This window comes from Talpa occidentalis, unplaced genomic scaffold (assembly GCF_014898055.3).
Source record: "Talpa occidentalis isolate TD23 unplaced genomic scaffold, MPIMG_talOcc4v2.1, whole genome shotgun sequence".
In the NCBI taxonomy this organism is placed as follows: domain Eukaryota; kingdom Metazoa; phylum Chordata; class Mammalia; order Eulipotyphla; family Talpidae; genus Talpa; species Talpa occidentalis.
In genome coordinates, this window is record NW_026555331.1 from 81812596 (window position 1) to 81833725 (window position 21130).

The 21130-nt window shown below is 37.0% G+C and overlaps 1 protein-coding gene and 1 pseudogene across 2 annotated transcripts in view; both read left to right on the forward strand.

The window, feature by feature from the left end:
* Positions 1–21130, forward strand: part of CFAP69 (cilia and flagella associated protein 69) — a 61149-nt gene that overhangs the window by 35128 nt on the left and 4891 nt on the right. For both annotated transcript variants that reach the window (XM_037507505.2, XM_054692317.1), the window contains exons 14-21: positions 1599–1717; positions 3413–3531; positions 4920–5001; positions 7841–8033; positions 9537–9674; positions 10860–10936; positions 12379–12576; positions 13920–14006. In XM_037507505.2, the coding sequence (XP_037363402.1) occupies positions 1599–1717; positions 3413–3531; positions 4920–5001; positions 7841–8033; positions 9537–9674; positions 10860–10936; positions 12379–12576; positions 13920–14006 (1013 nt within the window). The remainder of the gene's footprint in view (positions 1–1598; positions 1718–3412; positions 3532–4919; positions 5002–7840; positions 8034–9536; positions 9675–10859; positions 10937–12378; positions 12577–13919; positions 14007–21130) is intronic.
* LOC119257059 (mortality factor 4-like protein 1) lies at positions 15506–16223 on the forward strand (annotated as a pseudogene).

Consider the following 21130-nt stretch of genomic DNA (forward strand, 5'->3'; position numbering starts at 1 on the left):
TCCGTCCATGTTGTCACAAATTGCAAGACCTTTTTTAATAGTGGAGCAGTATTCGACTGTGTAAATATGCCATGTATTCTTTTTCCACTCATCTCTCATTTGACATGTAGATTGTTTTCATAGCATGACTACTGTGAGTTGTGCTGCTGCAATGAACATACATGTGCGTAAGTCCCTTTGAACTAGTGTTTTAATATTCTTTGGGTATATATTTAAAATAGAACCCACCCTATCAGTGGGTTGAGCACTGCACTGTGGAGCTGTTCACAGCCTCTACAGTGTGGGGTTCAATTCCCGGCTGGCCAGGGAGATTCCCACATGGTGCGGCAGACCTCTCCAGTCTCGCCCGCTGCTCCCCTCAGCAGTGCATTCAGTCTGTCTGCCTAAATCTTTAAAAATAAATAAATAAAATAGAATCATATGATAGGTCTATTTTTAATGTCGTGCAAAAACTCCACACTGTTTTCCATAGAGTCTAGGCCAGTCTCCATTCCCACCAACAGTGTACAAGGGATCCTTTTTCTCTATACTCTCACCAAGACTTGTTTCTGTTCATTTGGACTTGGGCCATTCTCATGGCTAGGAGGTGGTATCTCATTGTGGTTTTCATTTGAATTTCCCTATGACAAGTGATGAACATTTTTCCATGTGCCTGTTGGCCATCTGTATATTGTCTTTGGAGAAGTGCCCATGTAGTTCTTCTTCCTATTTTTGATGGGGTCATTTGTTCTCTTTTGTTGAGTTGTATGAGTTCTTTGTAGATCTTAAATATTAGCCCCTTGTCAGATGTATGATAATATGCAAATATGTTAGCTTTCAAGGGTTAGTTTTCTAGCTTGTTTTTATCTGATTCTTAGTTTAGTTGCTTGGACACCCTATTCTGTAGGGTCTTTTCATTTTAGTAGTTTTTCTGTAGTTTTTCTCTGTGCAAAGGCTTTTTATTTTAATAAAGTCCTCATTGTTAATTTTTGCTTTTGTTTCCCTTGCCATAGCAGTCATATCCCAAAAGACATCACTGATGCCAATGTCAGAGTATTTTGCCTGTGTTTTCTTCCATGTATTTTATGATTTCAAGTCTTACATGCAAGTCTTTGATCCATTTTTTAAATATTTTTTTTTAATTGAGGTAACATTTGGATACCCTATTAGGTATTTCCACCATAGTACACCCACCACCAAATCATCCATATTCTACTACCATAGTCCACTGTGCTTCCTTCCCTCTGTTCTTACCTGTACCCAGCCCCTCCCCCTTGTTCTTTAGATCTATCTGTTCTGTAGTCACTTATCAAAGGTTAGTTTTCTACTTGTCTTTATCTGATTCTCAATTTAGTTGCTTTATATTCCACATATCAGTGTCACCATCTAGTATTTATCTTTCTCATTCTGACTTATTTTTTTGTATGATGTGAAGTAGTGGTCTGGTTATATTGAGAGCTCAACATATCCATTTATCATCTTCATCTACATCACCAAAGTAGCTATGCAATTAAGAAAGCACCTTTTAAAATGGTTTATCTAACTGAAATTTTATGAAGCTTTCAAAACAAAATTAAAACAGGGTCCAATAACAATATTCTGTAAATTTTTTCATACAGGAATGTTTAAAAACACAATAAACAAGTCTAATGATAAGGAAGAGGCCATTGTTTTGGAAATTCAGTCTGATATATTACTTATCTTATCTGGTCTTTGTGAACATCACATTCCTAGAAAGGTATGGATGCTTGTATATGAAAGTTTTGTTTAGATCTTCTAATCAGCTAACATTATGAACTTTTTCTCAGTAATTGTCCATAAATGTTGGTTTTTTAGCCTTGTGAATGTGTAATTTAGTGTTCCTTCTTATAATTATAAATATGTACAGTAAAGTATATAGATCTCAATATATAGTTCAGTAGGTATTGACAAATTTAAACTATAACCCAATTAAAATATAGAATATTGTTAGCTCTGAGGCAACCACATTCTGATTTCTATCCCCATAAATTAGTTTTGCTTATTTAACTTTATGTAAATGGAATCACATATTTACTTTTATATGTGGTTTGTCATCCAGCATATTTCTGAAATATATCAATGTTGTTAAGGTATCAGTAGTTTATTTCTTTTCATTCCTGAATAGTAGTGAATGAATAGACCTACACTTGTTTCCCATTCCCACATTGTCACTTAGGTTATTTCCTTTTGGGACTATTATGAATAAAGCTTAAATGAACATTCTTGTAAATCTATGTGTTATCATAATGATTTTATTTCTCTTAGATAGATACCTAGGAGTACAATCAACAGGTCAATATGCATCATAAAGTAGATGCATATTTTTAAGAAGCTGGTAAAGTGTTTTCCAAAGTGGGCTATACCATTATAAACAATGTTTCAGTTTTTAATTGAGTTCATACTTAAAAATAAAAGTTAAAAATAAAAGTGTAATTCCTTTTGATAGTTTTTAACTCCACAGCAAACTCTGTGTCTTAGGGATTGATAACTTCAATACCAAGAGACAGAATTGGAAAGACAAAAATTTAAAAAATTTGACAGTTTCGATAGGGATATTTTAGGGAGAGGCACCAAACACAGTAACTGTACACTTAGCTCCAAGCTTTGATGCAGCTTCTCCTTATAATTGATACTCTACCTAGGCTTTTTTTTTTTTTTTTTTTTTTTTTTTTTATTTTTACAAGCACTGGGTACAGTCAGAAGCGCGGGAGGGTGAGAGAATTCACCAGAGCCAGAGCGGGGAGCAGAGCAGGCAGAAGGACCGAAGTACACTACTGAGGGGAGCAGTGGGCGGCAGGGGCGGTCTGCACGCCATGTGGGTCCCTCGAACCAGCGCTGCAGAGGCTGCGGGCAGCTTCGCAACCCAGCGTTCAACCGCTGCGCCACTGGGGAAGCCCTCTACCTAGGCTCTTCTAGAATAGTTTTCAGTCTTGTTTCTGGAAACTAAAACTGAACAAGAGGCAATGAGAATGGTAACTGGTAGGAGACAAGTATTAAATGGTAATAACTTCATATAAATTATTAAAGGTTTTAACTATTTGTATACTTACTTCTCTTAAATTAGTTGTTGCTGTCTAATATTTATCTGGCAAGATGTTAGGTTATATTCATTATAACATGGAAGAAATCATGGCATAGGTCTTATTTTTTGTAATAAGGAGAAAGAACAAAAATACAAAGGAATATTAATCTGGCCTATTGATTGATGTCCTCTCTTTAAATGATTAGCCTTATACTATTTGTCTTAAATTTCTAAGAACAAGTAAGTATAAATTTTTTAAAATTTGCATCAAATATACTGTTTTCCTAATAATGTTTTATTTCTGTGATAGAATAAGTTTTAGGGGATAGAATAAAGTAGAGAAAGGAAGGCATTGTTCATTTAAGAAATAATGTAAAATAAATCTCTTAGGAAATTTTTGGAACTGAAGGAGTGGATATGATTCTTCATGTAATGAAAACAGACCCCAAGAAGTTACAGAGTGGATTAGGCTATAATGTACTCCTTTTTAGCACATTGGACAGCATTTGGTGAGTATTACTTTACCCAACTTAGAATCACAGTACAGGAAAATTACCTCCACAGCTATGTATGCCAATTCTCTTTTTCAAAACTACAACAGAAAGATAACTCTCTCAATTCTACTTTCAGTAGTCTAGAAATGACATTTACCATTATCCTTTGGAAAATAACCTTGTCCATCACTCAAATACAAAATTATTCTTGTATCTAAACATAAATCCTTGGTTTGGTGTTTTGAACCCATTCCATTTTGGCCTGGAACTGCCTCAAAAGTGGGAACAAAATGAGCTGGATTCATACCCAGAGATGGTAAAAAGTGGCACCATCTAAGTGGGAGGGGCCAAGCTAATGGCCTTGATGCACCACTCCCCACAACTCAAGCAACTGCCATTACCTAACAGCAGCTGAAACAAGGCTCTCCTTTCAGAGGGAACTATATTAAACAATTACTGTTATTATTTAAACACAAATAATTAAATAACAGCAATGTTAAATAGAAAAGGGACACAGGAAGTTGACCCCAGAAGGCTTATAATACCTGAGAGGAATAAAGGAGATTAACCTCTGTGACTATGTTCCACCTCACCACACCCACCAGTTTAACAATTTTTTCAGCCCATATCCATCTCCCACCTGCAAACCAGTGAAAGTAGCTATGGCACCAACTTCAATCCCTTATTCTATGTGAGTTGCAAAAGCTAAGCAGCAGGCACATTAGCAAATAATATCAACTACAAAGATGAGATGTAATTAAAAGTCATCAAATGTTTGAGATATGCCAACACTGTGAGAGAAAATAAGTGGATAAACCTTGAAGAGAACAACCAGAGACTTGTAAGATTAATTAACATCATGAAAGCAAAGGAGAATATTGCATCTTCAAGGGGGGAAAAAGGCAATTATGTAAAAGAATCGCTAGTGGTTAACAATAGATGGAACTACACTGGAAAAGTCTCTTCAAAGTTCATTTTTTTTTCAAAGATTTATTTTTATTTATTTATACAAGCACTGGGTACAGTCAGAAGTGCAGGATGGTGAGAGAATTCACCAGAGCCAGAGCAGGGAGCAGAGCAGGCAGAGGGACCGACGTACACTACTGAGGGGAGCAGCGGGCAGCAGGAGAGGTCTGCGCGCCATGTGGGACCCTCCTCCGGTGGCCGGGGAGCAGGCGGGGATCGAACCGGTGCTGCAGAGGCTGCGGGCAGCTTCGCAACCCAGCGCTCAACCGCTGAGCCACCGGGGAGGCCCTTCAAAGTTCATTTTTAAAGGAAGAATAGTTACTTGATTTAAGGGAAGAGAGAAATATATTCATTGGTAATGTTTTTCAATGGAAAAAAGTAAAAAATTAAGTTTAACAATAAATGCTTGTTAAATGAATAGCTTCTTTTTATTTAAGGTGCTGCATTTTGGGTTGTTATTCTTCAGAGGATTACTTTCTTGAGAAGGAAGGAATTTTTCTCCTTTTGGATTTATTAGCAGTAAGTATTATTATAACAATTATAAGAGAAAAGATAGATTTGTCTTTCCAAACCGAGTAGCACAGAACACTATTCTGTGATTAAATTTGCCCATAAATCATGTTCAAATATTTGTTTTAAACAAAACCCTCCTGGAGATTCATGAGATACTTAGCATATTAAAGGCACTGAAAATTCCTCCAGCAAAGAAATTTTTAATTAGGTCAGTGTTACTGTTATAGGACAGGGAGAGGGGCAGCCCAAACCCTGCAAACCTGCCTATTCTAAATGGGTTCTGCCATCCACCGCATCAACACAAAACATATGAGATTTTAATGAAAAGGAACATCAGTACAATTAGTAAACAGTACAGGAAAGGTAACGAGTCTAGTTTCTAAATGAAGCACCCAAAGTTAACCGTCCCCTCGTGGGTAAAAGTCCATCCATATTCGATCGGCCCAGAACAAAGCCCCAAAGCCTGCCACAAGTCTAAAGCATCTTCCAGTGGGGACCCACAGAAAAGGGTCAGAAACAACCAGACAAGCCCGGAAGGAAAAGAGCAAAATCAACATCAAGATAAAAGCTGCCATTGTCTCCTCCCCACGGGTCTCACCCACATCTGTGTCACCTAGTCCACGACCAAAAGACAAGCGAGCGCAGTTTCTTCACGTGTCTCTAGGCTCCATGCGCCTCCTCCAGGTCTCCTTCTGGCTCCATCCTGCTTCCTTCCATCCTCAATCTCCTCTGCAGCCTCTTCTCTTCCTGCTCAGCTCCACCCTCCCTTGGGTGGAGCAGGGAACCTGGAACCTCCCCCTTTCCTGGGGACCACCCTGTTACATTACCAGAGAATTTGTTTCATGCTGTTTTGTTTTTTTTTTTCCCCTACCAACCTAGAAGAAACAGTTTGTCAGGTGCTAGAATATATTAATAACTTCTGGCTTCTCTTAAAAGTTAAGGGCAACATTAGACAAAATAAAGAATTGCATTTTGCAGGTATGTCATGGACCACCATTTTACAAAATGGATTGAGAATACTTAATTCCTGCTGAGGGGAGCAGCGGGCGGCAGGATCGGTCTGCGCGCCATGCAGGACCCTCCTCCGGAGGCCGGGGAGCAGCCGGGGATCTTCACAACCCAGCGCTCAACCGCTGCGCCACCGGGGAGGCCCGAGAATACTTAATTTCTAATGACAGTTGCTTCTAGCAGCAGTGAAGAATGACAAAGACCCACCACTTTTCTTCAAAGTTACCTCCTACTGGCCTCAATTCTAACTCAGAGTTCTACATATGTCATTGTGACCACCATTCTTGATTTTATTAACAGAATAAAATAAACTTACTGTTAGTTTAAATTAGCAAAGGTAATACTAACATTGTGTCCTCATTTGTCTGAAAGCAAATTTATTAGCTATAAAACACTATAAATAAGTTAATAATAATGCAACTTGATAAACAGGAATGAGTCATAACCAGAAACCCTAGGAAAGTTCAGAAAATTGAACATAATACAGATGGATATAGCTTTACTAATGTAGTCCTAAATGATGTATATAGCTCAGAATGTTTCCCTCGCTAAGTACAAGAATGTCTGGAGACACAGTGATGTGTCAGAGAATTCTCAAAGTCACAAAATTAACTTGGCACATCTTTCTGGAATCTTGCTTTCACTTCAAGATTTGGAAGTCAGCTGTCCTGCCTGCCTGTGACTCCGCAGGTGTTTATTTTCACAAAACTTTTCCCTTTGCAAAGAGGAGCAGCAGCTTTCCTGCCCACCTGTGACTAAACAGGTGCCTCTCTTTCTTTCTCCTTTTCCTAATAAACCTATCCCTTTAAAATGTAATATATATGTATACATATATATGTATTTGGAAGTATTAAATTTTATATATTAAATAATTAGATCTTATATTACTATTTAAGATTATATAGAAAACTTCAAAGACATTATTCATTGTGTTCACTTTCCTTTGCCATTTGAATATCTTTGATGCAAAAGAATGAAGCAGCCTGGTAGGAGAAACCATATGGTATAGTGGCTAAGAATGTAGGTTGGAATCAGTCTGACAGAGCCTCCAACACTTGTTAGCTGCATAGCTTGAATAAGTTACTTAACATCTCTGTTACCGATTTCTTCACCTGTAAAACAAAGCTATCACTTGTGTAGAGGCAGCAAAGCACAGGGCAGGTTCTCTATGGATCCAGAGAGATGAGTAAAGGAGAGTCCTGGCTCCCTCACTGGCTTTTTCCTATAATTACAGTGACATATATATATATATATATATATATATATATATATATATATATATATATATATATAGCACTGCTGACCTTGCTCCACTTAAAATTAATACTTTCACTTACTTTTACAATCTCCCTTTTTCCAACTCATGACCACATCAGAATTATATTGACCACATTAGAATTATATTGAATCTTTTTTTTTTTTTTAAATATTAAATTTTATTTTTATATTCCCCCATACAATTGCAAACGCCCCATTCTGACCCCAATCCTTCCCCTCCCGCCCCCCCACCCCAAAAAGTGTCTCTGGTTCATAGTTTTTTGTTGATTTTGATTTTCACTTTCTTATATTCATTTTCCTGGTCCCTTATTTAAGTTTTCTAGACTCCTGCTATGAGTGAGACCATCTATTGAATCTTTTTTTAATCCCCTAATTCCAAATATTTGAAAATGTACTCATTATCTGTTTTAATATGTTGCCCCAAATTATAGATTCTGAATTTTATAATACAATCATTTAGTAGAAACTTACTGAATAATAAAAATGTTTCTACCTTTCTTTAAGGCAGTAATTCTTAATATTATTGCAATTGCTTTCTTTTTCTGTTTCCTTGAAAAAGTTGAACCAAAAAAAATTCTGTAATTTAATACTTGGAATAATGGTTGAATTTTGTGATAATCCCAAAACTACGGCTCATGTCAAGGCTTGGAGAGGGAAAAAGGACCAGACAGCTGCTAGTCTTTTAATTAAATTGTGGAGAAAGGAAGAAAAAGAACTAGGAGTAAAACGTGATAAATATGGGAAGATCATTGGTAAGTATATTTGTAATTGTTAGTAGAAGCAACTAGCTGCATATTTTTAAAAGAGATCTTTAAGAAGAGTTCTTTAAGAGATATTAGGAGAATATGAAGAATTTTATATTCTTTAAGTTCTTTTCACAACAATTAGTTCATAGTTTTATAGAATATTTTCAGGAAATGGTATTATATTCTTTAACTCAGAAAAACTAACAGTACTTCCAAAAGAAGTTTCTTTGTGTTAATTGCCTTTACCAATAGATTCAGTAGTATTTCATTTACCAATAAAATTTAGGATGTAATAAGAGTACTTGAAAACACTTTTTATAGTATTTTGTACATACCTGTTGACTCATATTTATATAATTTACTTTTTTTATTTTTATATTCCCCATACAATTGCAACCCCCTGATTTTGACCCCATTCCCTCCTTCCCACCCCCACCCCCGCAAAGTGTGTCTCTGGTTCATTGTTGTATGTTGATTTTGATTTTTTTCTTTCTTATAGTTATTCATTTTCCTGGCCCCTTATATATAATTTACTTTTTATATATGAAAGGAGAAACTGTTTTCCAAAATAAAAATCAAACACTGATAAATTTTAATCACTAGATTCTAAATTAATGAGGTTGATGGCATCAGTATTTATAGTTCACTTATCTGTTCTACAATGATAACATTACATTTTCTAAATGTCTTAAGATTCTTATTATGGTTTCATCTAAACTGTTAATATTGAAGCAAAATCAGCCAGAAGGAGAAAAACAAACACCATATGGTGTTACTTACATGTAGAATATAGAAAAACAAAACAAAATGTCAGATAAAGCCAAAATAAAAAAACTAACCCTTGAAAAGTTACTGTGGAAAGGGGGCTTAAGAGGGGGAGGAGGAGGGAGAAGAGGATGGATGAGAACAAAGAAGGAGGTAGCCAGTAGGCCTATGGGGGGGACTATGAGTTCTTTGATGGTGGGTGCAACAATGCCTGAAGGGGGGATCCTATTGTGGAAACAAAGCTGTAAAACAATATTAACACAAGAAAAATATTTTTAAAATACATAATAAACTGTAATTAATATTTCTTTTTAAATGAATATACTTCCTCTTTAATTCTGACAATTAATGACAGAAATTCTGACAATTTCTATCTTCAATCCATTTTAATTGTTTTACTTTTTTCTATAAATCAAAAAATAGCTTTTAAACCTATAGCATTACATCCAGAAACCAAAAGCAAAGATTACATTGTTCCATTAATGTTGTTAGATTTCTGGATCTAAATTTTAGATAAATTTTACATAATAACACAAGTAAAAGCTTTAATTTTTGTCACAGAATAGGGAAGAAATAAGTGATTATTTCTTATATAACTGATAATAGTGTACAAGGCAATATTTTACTGAATTATAAGTATTTTAATATATATTATAATAGTTAATCTAAAACCCAAAAATTAAGTGTTAATTTGCTATGATTTTTATTTCTCTCTTCAATGTTGTCATGTTGTCCAATGGATAGATACAAAGAAACCTCTATTTACTAGTTTTCAAGAAGAGCAAAAATTCATGCCACTGCCTGCTAACTGCCCAACTATAGCAGTTATGGATGTTGCTGAGAATATCAGGGCAAAAATTTATGCTGTGTTGGGTAAACTAGGTAAGAAGCGATTTTACAAATTCACAAGAGCCTCCCTATTTTGCAGAATGCACAAGTTAATTTTGCTTTGGAATCCATTTTTCAAGCATGAACAGAAGTCCCTTTGTATGCATGCATGGATGCATGTTCCATTGTTACCCTATTGCCCAGGCTACATCCCTGACCAATTAATCAAAATCTCTGATTGTGAGTTCCAGGCATTCATATTTTTTAAAGTTCCCCAGGAAATTCTGTGTGCAGACAGGATTAGATGCAGTTAGTTCAAATGATTAATGATTAGGCTTAAACACTAAAATTCTGAATCATCTGAGTTTTTTTAAGTCCTTGTTCCTATTAAGGAAAAAGTTCTTAAGCATGTTTTAGCTTCTGGAAGTACAATATCATTGTCTACAGCAAAGGAAGAATTTTTTTTCTAATAACTAGATAGGATGACCTGGTGGATGTTTGTCATAGAAAGAAGCCAGCTGAAGTAACTATTGAGGTAACCTTTTTATAAATTGAGATGAAATCAAAACTAGTTGTTTATACTTTTTAAAAAAAGATCTATTGGGCCTCCCTGGTGGCGCAAGGGGGTAAAACGCAACCTTTAAAGCTGTCCACAGCCACTGCAGCACGTGTTCAATACCCAGCTGGCCAGGGAGCAACCCAGATGGCACAGCAGACCTCTCCTGACTCGCCCACTGCTCCCCTCAGCAGTGTATTTCAGTCATTCTGTCTGTTCTGTGCCCCACTCTGTTTCTGGTGAATCCTTCCCTCTGCCTCCCCCACACCTCTGGCTTGTACCCCAATTCTTGTATGCATAAATAAATAAATAGATCTTTTTTTTAAAGATCTATTTATTTATGCATACAAGAACTAGGGTCTAGGCCAGAGATGCGGTGTGTGGGAGGAAGGGCTGGTAAGAGGATTCACCAGAGACAGAATGGGGAGCAGAACAGGCAGATCTACTGAAATACACTGCTGAAGGGAACAGCGGATAAGACAGGAGAGGCCTACCTCAGTTTGCTCCCTGGCTGGGAGATCAAATTTATAGTGTAGTGGCTGATGATAGCTTGATAGTGGTGAGACTTTAACCCCTGCACCACCAGGGAGGCCCGCTGTTTGCACTTGTTTTAATGATTGAGATACAGCTTTTGGAATCACTTGCTTTCTTAAAGTAATTCTCACATTATAAACTTTGTTTAGATTTTGAAAATTTACCTGGCCTATCTGCAGAAGATTTTGTCACCCTCTGTATCATACATAGATATCTTGATTTTAAAGTGAGTACTTTCTTATTAAACTGTTGTTAAACTCTAGTTGGCAAAAAATCAACTGTGAAATAATGTCTTCATAGTTTTGAGCAATCATTTATGTACTATGCAGTTTTTATTTTCCATTTTGCACTTAGAAAATCAAGAAACACAACCAATTAATTGGGTATTCTCCATGGCATGAGATTTCATCCAACCATGCATTTATAAAAGAAGATGGATGGATGTTATTGATGTAGAACTATTCAAAAACCTAAAAAAAATTTTAATACAATTTCTTCTCTTTAGAGAGCTTTAGGAGCTATCATTAAATGAATTATTACTTATTATTCTAATCAAAATACTATTTTTTTTCAAGTATTTTGTCATTACTTTATATGATTGTCAAAAATTGAAGGATATTAGGTCACTGATCTTGCTGGTTATAATCTTTTTTTTTTTTTTTTAAGATTTATTTATTTATTTATACAAGCACTGGGTACAGTCAGAAGCACTGGAGGGTGAGGAAATTCACCAGAGCCAGAGCGGGGAACAGAATAGGCAGACTGACGAAATACACTGCTGAGGGGGGCAGTGGGCTGCAGGAGAGGTCTGCGCGCCATGTGGGACCCTAGCCCAGTGGCTGGGGATCGAACCTGTGCTGCTGAGGCTGCGCGCAGCTTCGCAGCCCAGCACTCAACTGCTGTGCCACCAGGGAGTCCCTGGTTATAATCTTACGAAACTAAATGCTTTTGAGTATTTAGTTCTCAGTGGGTTTATTACTTGCTTAAGGAAAGTCTTTTTAAGTGAACATTCTCTACTAATAATAGTATTGTGTATTTAAATATAAGTGAAATGAAAACAGAACTGAATTTTATCTGTATCCTGGATATATAGATTTTTCTCAAAACTTAAGCATAATCAAGCAATTAGTTTTTAGATAACCCAGGTTATGAGATGGGATTATCGCCATGATGAAACCATGGAGTTAAGAGCTTGAGATTCAATGACTGTCTTAACTAGAATGTAAGTGGCAGGGCCATATAGCCCATATATCCCCAGATAGGCGGGCAGGGGGCCCTTGGGTTCCAGGAATCCCCATGTTCATTATCCTACAAGTTCAGCTTGACTTATCCTTCAATACCAGTATTTCAAGAGGATAAGAGTGAAGCAGCAATTTTTGCACCTGTGAAAATAGTGACTATAAACCAGAGGGCAGAGATGATGGCAGTGAACTAGACTTAGAGCCTCATCAATGAATGCCTTGTCATTGAAAAACATTTGGTAAATTACTTCCAAAGACTCAAATGTAATTGGTGCCCCAAATATTTGCACTTAACTAATTCCCAATAAGTAAATTAGGAAAAGCTAGATCAGTAATTGTTAACTTTGGAAGACCACCCAGACAAAGGATTACCTAAAATTGTATCATTTATTTTTGGTTAATTTAAACTTAAATTTTGCTATAACAGATTGGAGAAATATGGAATGAAATATATGAAGAAATAAAATTGGAAAAGTTAAGACCAGTCACTACAGATAGAAAAAATTTGGAGGCTATTACAACAGCATCTGAAAATATTGGAAAGATGGTTGCTTCCCTGCAAACTGAGATGATCGAAAGCCAAGTACACCAAGATGTGCAAAATGAACAAAAAGTATATACAAAAGTAAGCCATGGATACCATTAAGGCACAAGATCATAATTTTAATATAAACCGGCTGAAGTTAGCCATAGAATGTATTTGCCTTATTTGTGAATGTTTTGGCATTTAGAATTATTTTGTAGTATTCTCTTGAAGTTATTTTCAGTGTCTTTTATTTATTTTTATACAAGAGCTGGGGTACAGGCCAGATGCGCAGGAGGGTAAGAGGATTCACCAGAGACAGAGCGGGGAACAGACAGACTGACAAAATACACTGCTGAGGGGAGCAGCGGGCGCGACAGGAGGGGTCTGCCACGCCATGTGGGATTCTAGCCAGCAGGCGGGGATCGAACCGGCATTGCAGAGGCTGTGGACAGCTCCATTGCTCAGCGCTCAACCAGCGCGGCGCTCACAACTGCTTCACGGGGGAGGCCCCTATTTTCAGTGACTTTGTGCAGTTTTTAAAGAAACCATTGGAGTAAGAGTCTGAGATTTTTTTGTTGTTGTTCGTTTATTTATTTATTTATTTATTTATACAAGCACTGGGTACAGTTAGAAGCGCGGGAGGATGAGAGAATTCACCAGAGCCAGAGCGGGAAGCAGAGCAGGCAGAAGGACCGAAGTACACTGCTGAGGGGAGCAGCGGGCGGCAGGAGAGATCTGCACGCCATGTGGGACCCTCCTCCGGTGGCCGGGGAGCAGCCGGGGATCAACCGCTGCGCCACCGGGGAGGCCCAAGAGTTTGAGATTTAATCACTACATTCAATAGTAACAGTTCGAATGGCAGAATGCTGTGTTGACTAGCTATTGTTAATTGGTTGGTTGTTGTTGATTTGTTATGGTTCTAAACCGACCTTTTTTTTGCAATTTAATTAAATGTTCTGAGATGCATAATTTAAATTAAATTCCCTAGACTGCATCACCACAACAAACTCAGCACTCTCACAAAATTGCTCTCTTACTGCAGTCACATATTAGAAATAGTTTTACCATTATAATCTTGAGTGACAGCAGGAATCTCTTCATTTTCGCCTGTGAATCTGCTGCTGGGTCATTTACATAGCTTATTCTGGATTAGGTAATCTGTTTTACAAAGTGATAATCATGTAATAATTGCTGAGGATGAGTATTGTCATTTTTATATTTTATGTTTTTACAACAGTTTAGTGTTTCATGAAAAGCATTTTTCATATGGTGGAAGGTTTTTTTTTTTTCCATTTTAAGACTTATTTTTTTTAATTGTTGAATTCCATGAATACTCTAATCCTTTTGGTATCAGTCTTAGATTTTCCTTCAAATAAGGATTCTTAAGCCTTTTGTAGCCTTCCATAGAAACTGGAACTCTAAAAAAATATTTCTCATTTCAGATACAAGCTACACATAAGCAAAGAGAATTGGCTAATAAATCATGGGAAAATTTCTTGGCTAGAACATCAAATGCTAAAACTTTAAAGGTAAGATCTTTTAAATATGATGTCCACAACAAATGGCTAACTCTGACAGACTCTTTAAGAAATAAATATCCATTCGCTTTTTTCTTCTGATCTTTCGGTATAGTACTAACACTTTAAGAAATTCATATGCGATTGAGAATAATCAACACCATGCATTTTCAGTTACAGAAGATGCTGCCGAGTTTCATTTAGCTTAGTGGTAGGAAGCAAAAGTGGTCTTCCTGGTTTGCATAAAGGAGAAGATAGTTACCTAGGACTGAACAGGAGAAATGTGCTCCTACTTTCCATTTTGAGCCTTCTTATTCACTGATTCTTTTCTGTAAGAAGCTGGAGGACAGAAAAAAACAACAGTTCTCATTACCATAGCCTCCAAAGGTTTCTTCCCTCCACTGTCCACCAAAAGAAATGATATATTAAAAAGCTTCAATGGGTACGGGGAGTAAACAGCCCTTTGGAAATATGATAATCTGTTTCAGCTAGAAGGTAGAAACTAATCTAAAAAACTTAAAAATGTTAATTTTTCAGTTGAAATTTGTGAGAAGCACCATGGTTTCCAAGATCTCATTACTATTTTCCACTTTTTTAATTACAACTTTAATATATTTTTATTAATTTATGATTCTTCCTCTAGGAATAAAATTGTTAGATGTTAAGTTAGTCCATGAAAAATAATAGAACTATATTAAGAAAGTAAAACAAGCTCACGCATGGTACTTCCCCCTTCTCACTACAAGTTCTTCCTAACTTATAAAATATTCTTATAACTGCCTGCACTTTAAAGGAATATTTCCTGAAAACTAGGCTCTTCCTTGCAGATCATGTGATACCTCACATTGTATCTGTTCTAGTGCTTCAAATATTGACTTGAATACACTGCAGCAAATTAGGTGAACTGAATTAGTATTTAATTATTAAAACCTTATTAAATGCTTATGAAAAACTGAACCTGATTTCCTTAGGACCTACTTTATTCCTGGGTCATATGTGACCTGCATAGCTGGAAATTTCAATGGCATTTTCAAGTTACTGATTTTTCTGCCATGTATAAAAGATGTACCTCACTAATAACCAACTTCTTAGCCTCAATGAGTAAATGCAGGTTCAGTGCTACCAAATTAACAAAGTATTAATGTACTTTGTAGAGGTAGGTGTCATTTGTGAATCGCACCAGGATATAGAACAGGCAGGGTTCACAGCATGGCTACTGGGTGGGGTGGCAAGTAGGGAGCTGTATTTGGGTGGTGGAGAAGGAAGAGGTGGTGAATAACATATAAATGGTCCTGAAATAGGACCAAAACCCTTAATTCCAGGAGGGTGAGTAAGTGATGTGCTTTCATGGGCCTCTTCTTTATGAAGCAAAGTGAGTAAAGGTTGCCAGAGAGACGAACAAGTGAAACACTTTATACCTTTCAGTGATTGGAATAAGAAGTGGCTTGAATGGGTGGGTGCCATAAAGCAGAGTGCTCAAATATGTGGACATCAATGAGCAGAAATTGCAAGAACTGCAAGAAGCTAATCGGGAACAGCATGCAGAGAAGTAGATGAGAGGGGCTGCCCCAGGAAAGAAGACATCTAGTATGCAGCAGAGAAATGTTGAAATGAAAATAAAAAAGAACAATTAGAAAACTGCAAATGGAGAGGCTGGCAGCACCAATGGGACACCTCAGCCTTCTCAGAAGGGCCCAAATAGATCACATTGTTGAAAGTGAGGAAACATTCATAAATAGCATTGAAGTTAAAGTAAAAACTCCTGAAGAACTAAAATCATGGCTTTTAGATTTAATTACAGGCAAAAACAGTGCTTTCATCTTCTTGCCAAGAACGTGGATTCCATTGTAGAGGATTATGCAAATTACAAAAAATCTCAAGGAAACATAGATAATAAGGAGTGTGCTGTTAATGAAGTTGTGGTGGGGATACAAGAATACTTCCCTGTCATCTTGAGCACTCTGTTTCTCAAGTTTGAGAGACCGCATAGTTGAGATCCTGGCAGATGACCCTGATGTCCCAGATGTATGGAGCACACCTGCTGGGGTCCAACTTATTGGAGCAGTGTTGGCCTCTACGTCTCTGGAAGAGACCAGCCATGCTTTCTTACTGAATTAGCCTATGATTTCCTAGAATATCTGGTAGAGAATTGCACAGCTGTTTAATGCCAGCAATTATGAAATGGCCCCTCCTAAGTACCACTGGAAAGCAGTATGGGACATACTTTAAGTTGATACCTCTGTAAAAGTATATTTATTCTTGGTCTTTCTCTTGTACAAATGATATACTTTGAAAATGTTAGTGTGTAACAGAATTGATGTCTATTTTCCATTTCATTTTATTTATTTTTTAATCATTTTTTATTTTTTACATCATTGTTCATTTTTAATCAATATTTGCTTCCCCCCACGCCCTCAGGCATAGCCCCCATAGAGTTTCCTTCACTAGTGCACCTGTGCACCATCACCTCAGTCCCCTGTGCTCCTCCCTCCCTCCCTCTGATCCCTCTCCCTCCTCCTCCCCTGCAGGATGTCTCTGACTTACAATTGTCTGTTTTTGCTTTGTTGTGTTTTGTACTGTTATTATTTTTTTTACACTGATGTCTTTTTTGTTTCCCCTATATTCTTGCTCTAAGTGAAACCATCCGATATTTTTCTTTTTCCTTCTGGCCTATTTCACTGAGCATAATTCCTTCTAGCTCCATCCATGTTGCTGCAAATGACATGAGTTTATCTTTTTTGATTGCTGAGTAATATTCCATTGTGTACATGTACCACATTTTCCTGATCCAGTCATCCATTTTTGGGCATTTGGGTTGTTTCCAGGTTTTGTCTATTGTAAATAGTGCTGCAATAAACATAGGGGTACAGGTGCTCTTTGAATCAATGTTTTTGTGTCCTTTGAAAGATCCCTAGGAGTAGAATTGCTGGGTCGTATGGTAGCTCCATTTTCAGTAGACTGAGGAACCTCCAGACATCTTTCCATAGTGGTTGGACCAGTTTGCACTTTCACCAGCAAGGTAGAAGAGTTCCTTTTTCACCATATCCTTGCCAACATTTGTTGTTGCTAGTTTTTTTGATATGTGCCATTCTTACTGGTGTAAGGCGGTTTCTCAGTGTGGTTTTGATTTGCATTTCCCTGATGATAAGGGATGTTGAACATTTTTTCATATGCCTGTTGGCCATTTGCATTTCCTCTTTGGAGAAATGTCTTTTAAGTTCTTCTGCCCATTTCTTGACTAGATTATTTACTTTGTTTTTGTTGAGTCTTGTGAGTTCTTTGTACATCTTTGTGATCAGTCCCTTATCAGTTGTATGGAGTGCAAAAATTTGTTCCTAGTCAGTGGGGTGCTCTCTATTTTGGTTAATGTCTCTTTTGCTGTACAGAAGCTTTTCAGTTTGAAGTAACCCCAAGTATTTATCTTTTCCTTGACTTTCCTTGCTTTGGGTGATGAGTCTTTAGAGATGTTACTGAGATGTATGTTGTGTAGTGTTTTACCTATATTTTCTTCTATGCATTTTATGGTTTCAGGTCTTATGTCCAATTCTTTTATCCATTTTGTGTTCGATTTTTGTGCATGGTGAGAGGTAGTGGTCTAGTTTCATTTTTTTGCAGTTTTCCCAGCACCATTTATTGAACAAACTGTCCATGTTCCATTGCATATTCTTTGTTCCTTTGTCAAAGATTAGTTTCCATATAAATGTGGCTTTATTTCTGGGCTCTCTATTCGGTTCCATTGGTCTGTGTGTCTGTTTTTGTGCCAATACCAAACTGTTCTAATTATTACGGCTTTGTAATATGGCTTGAAGTGTGCTACCTCCTTTCTCTTTTGTTTTCATCAGTAGGGCTTTGGCTATTCACAATTTTTTGTGGTTCCATATTAATCTCATCATTATTTGTTCTATTTCTTTGAAGAATGTCATTGAGATTTTTATTGTAATAGCACTGAATTTGGCAGGATGGCCATTTTAATAATGTTAATTCTTCCAATCCATGAGCATGGGATGTCTTTCCTTTTCTTTGTGTCTTCTATTTCTTTTAACAGTGTTTTATAATTTTCTTTGTATAGGTCCTTCACCTCTTTTAGGTGAAGGTTTATTCCCAAGTATTTGATTTTTTTGTTTCAATTATAAAAAGGGTGGTTTTCTTGATTTCTTCTTCTTCAGATTGATTGTGTATAGGAAGGCTACTAATTTTTGTGTATTGATTTTGTATCCTGCTACTTTACTAAACTGGTTGATTATTTTGAGTAGTTTTTAGGATTTTTCTGTGGATTTTTTAGGATTCTCTATGTATATTATCATATCATCTGCAAACAGTGATAGTTTTATTTCTTCTTTCCCTATTTGGATTCCTTGTATGTCTTTCTCTTGTCTTATTTCTCTGGCTAGGACTTCCAGTATTGTATTGAAGAGCAGTGGTGAAAGAGGACATCCTTGTCTTGTTCCTGATCTTAAAGGAAAGGTCTTCAGCTTTTCACCATTGAGGATAATAATGGCAGTGGGTTTGTCATATATGGCATTTATCATGTTAAGATATGTTCCTTCTCTCCCGAGAACTTCAAGGGCCTTCATCATAAATGGATGTTAGACTTTGTCGAATGTTTTCTCAGCATCTATTGATATGATCATATGGTTTTTATTTTTCTTTTTGTTGATGTGTTGGATTACACTGATCAATTTTCGTATGTTGAACCATCCTTGTGCTCCTGGCATGAATCCCACTTGATCGTGGTTATTATACCCTGATGCATGTTGGATTCTGTTGGAAAGGATTTTGCTGAGGTATTTTGCATCAGTGTTCATTAGGGAGATTCGCCTGTAATTTTCTTTTTTGTGTGCTGTCTTTGTTTGGTTTTGCTGTTAGTGTAATGTTGGCTTCATAGAATGTATTTGGCAGTATTCATCCTTTTTCAATTTTTTGAAAGAGTTTGTGTAGGACAGGCACTAATTCACTGCTGAACGTTTGGTAGAATTCATTTGTGAAGCCGTCTGGGCCTGGGCTTTTGTTTTTGGGGAGTGCTTTGATTACTGCCTCAATTTCACTGTAATTGTTCTGTTTAGGTGCTCTATTCTTCTTTATCCAGCTTTGGATGATTATATTGTTCTAGGAATTTGTCCATCTCTTCCAGATTGTTGAATTTGTTTGCATATAAGTGTTCATAGTAATCTCTGATTATTCTTTTGATTTCTACAGAGTCTGTTGTGATTTCTCCTCTTTCATTTATAATCCTATCTATATTTGTCTTCTCCTGTTTTTTTCTTTGTGAGCCTGGCTAGAGGTTTGTCTATTTTCTTTATTTTTTTAAAAAACAAACTTTTGGTTTCATTGATCTCTTGGATTGTGTTTTGAATTTCTGTTTCATTTATTTCTGCTTTGATTTTTATTTCCTTTCTTCTATTGGCTTTAGGTTTTTTTGCTGTTCTTTTTGTAGCTCTTTGAGATTTGAGATTAGGTTGTTTCTTTGAGTTCTTTCTTGTTCATTCTGTGTGAGCTTGTATTGCCATATATTTTTCTCCTATTACTGCTTTTACTGCATCCCATACATTCTGGAAAGTGGTGACCTCCTTGTTGTTCATCACCTCATTAGTCCAGTAGTCTTCCAGTAGTGTGGATTTCAATCTCCATGGAGTGAGAGGGTTCCTTGTTTTCTTTTCATGATTTCTAGTTTGATGCCTTTATGGTCAGAGAAGATAGTTGGAATGATTTTGATCTTCATGTATCTGTTGATGTTTGTCTTGTGGCCCAGTATGTGATCGATTCTGGAGAATGATGCATGCACACTTGAGAAAAATGTGTACTCGGATATTTTTGGGTGCAGTGTCCTATAGATGTCTGTAAAGTCCATGAGTATTCTATGTCCTTATTTAGGTGCTAGTGTCTTTATTTTTTGTCTCATTGATCTGTCCATTGGTGAGAATGGGGTGTTGAAGTCTCCCACTGTATTTGTATTCTCTTTAATGTCTGTTTTCAGAGCTGATAATAATTGTCTAATATATTTTGGTGCTCCTTCATTTGGTGAGTATATATTGATGAGTGTTATATCTTCATGATGTATTGTCTCCTTGACATAATGTAGTGTCCGTCTATGTCTCTTTTTACCTTTCTTAATTTGAAGTTTATTTCATCTGATATAAGTATGGCTGTTCCTGCCTTCTTTTTTGGTCCATTTGCTTGTACAATTGTTTTTTCCAACCTTTTACTTTTAGTCTATGTTTATCTTTTGTGGTTAAATGTGTTCCCTAGAGACAGCAGAAGGTTGGATTTTGTTTTTTGTAAACTTTTTTTTTAAGATTTATTTATTTATTTATACAAGCACTGAGCAGGGAACAGAGCAGGCAGAAGGACCAGTACACTGCTGAGGGGAGCAGCGGGTGGCAGGAGAGGTCTGCGCGCCATGTGGGATCCTCCTCCGGTGGCCGGGGAGCAGTCAGGGATCGAACTGGCACTGCAGAGGCTGCGGGCAGCTTCGCAACCCAGCGCTCAACCGCTGTGCCACCGGGGAGTCCCTGGATTTTGTTTTTTAATCCAGCCTGCTACTCTGTGTCTTTTTATTGATGAGTTTAATCCATTTACATTTAGAGTTAATATTGATACATTGGCATCTTTCTTTGCCATTTTGTTTGTCTTTTTTTGTGATTTTTATTCCTTGCTTTATTCTGTTCTTCTTGATCATTCTGTTGGTTTTGGCTTTGGGACTTCTTGTAGAATTTTTTGGAATGGGGGTTTAGTTGAATTTCTGGAGTTTCTGCTTGTCTGAGAAGGTCCATATTTTTTCTTCATAGAAGGAGAGCTTTGCAGCTTAAAGTATTCTTGGTTTGTTGTGCTCTTGAAGTTTTGTTGTTTATTTTAAAAGATTTATTTATTTATACAAGCACTGGGGACAGTCAGAAGCGCGAGAGGGTGAGGAAATTCACCAGAGCCAGAGCGGGGAACAGAATAGGCAAACTGACGAAGTACACTGCTGAGGGGAGCAGCGGGCGCCGCAGGAGAGGTCTGCGTGCCATGTGGGACCCTAGCCAGCAGCCAGGGATCAAACCGGCACTGCAGATGCTGCGGCCAGCTTCGCAGTCCAGCGCTCAACTGCTGCACCACCGGGGGAGGCCCTGCTCTTGAAGTTTGTTGAATATGTTACT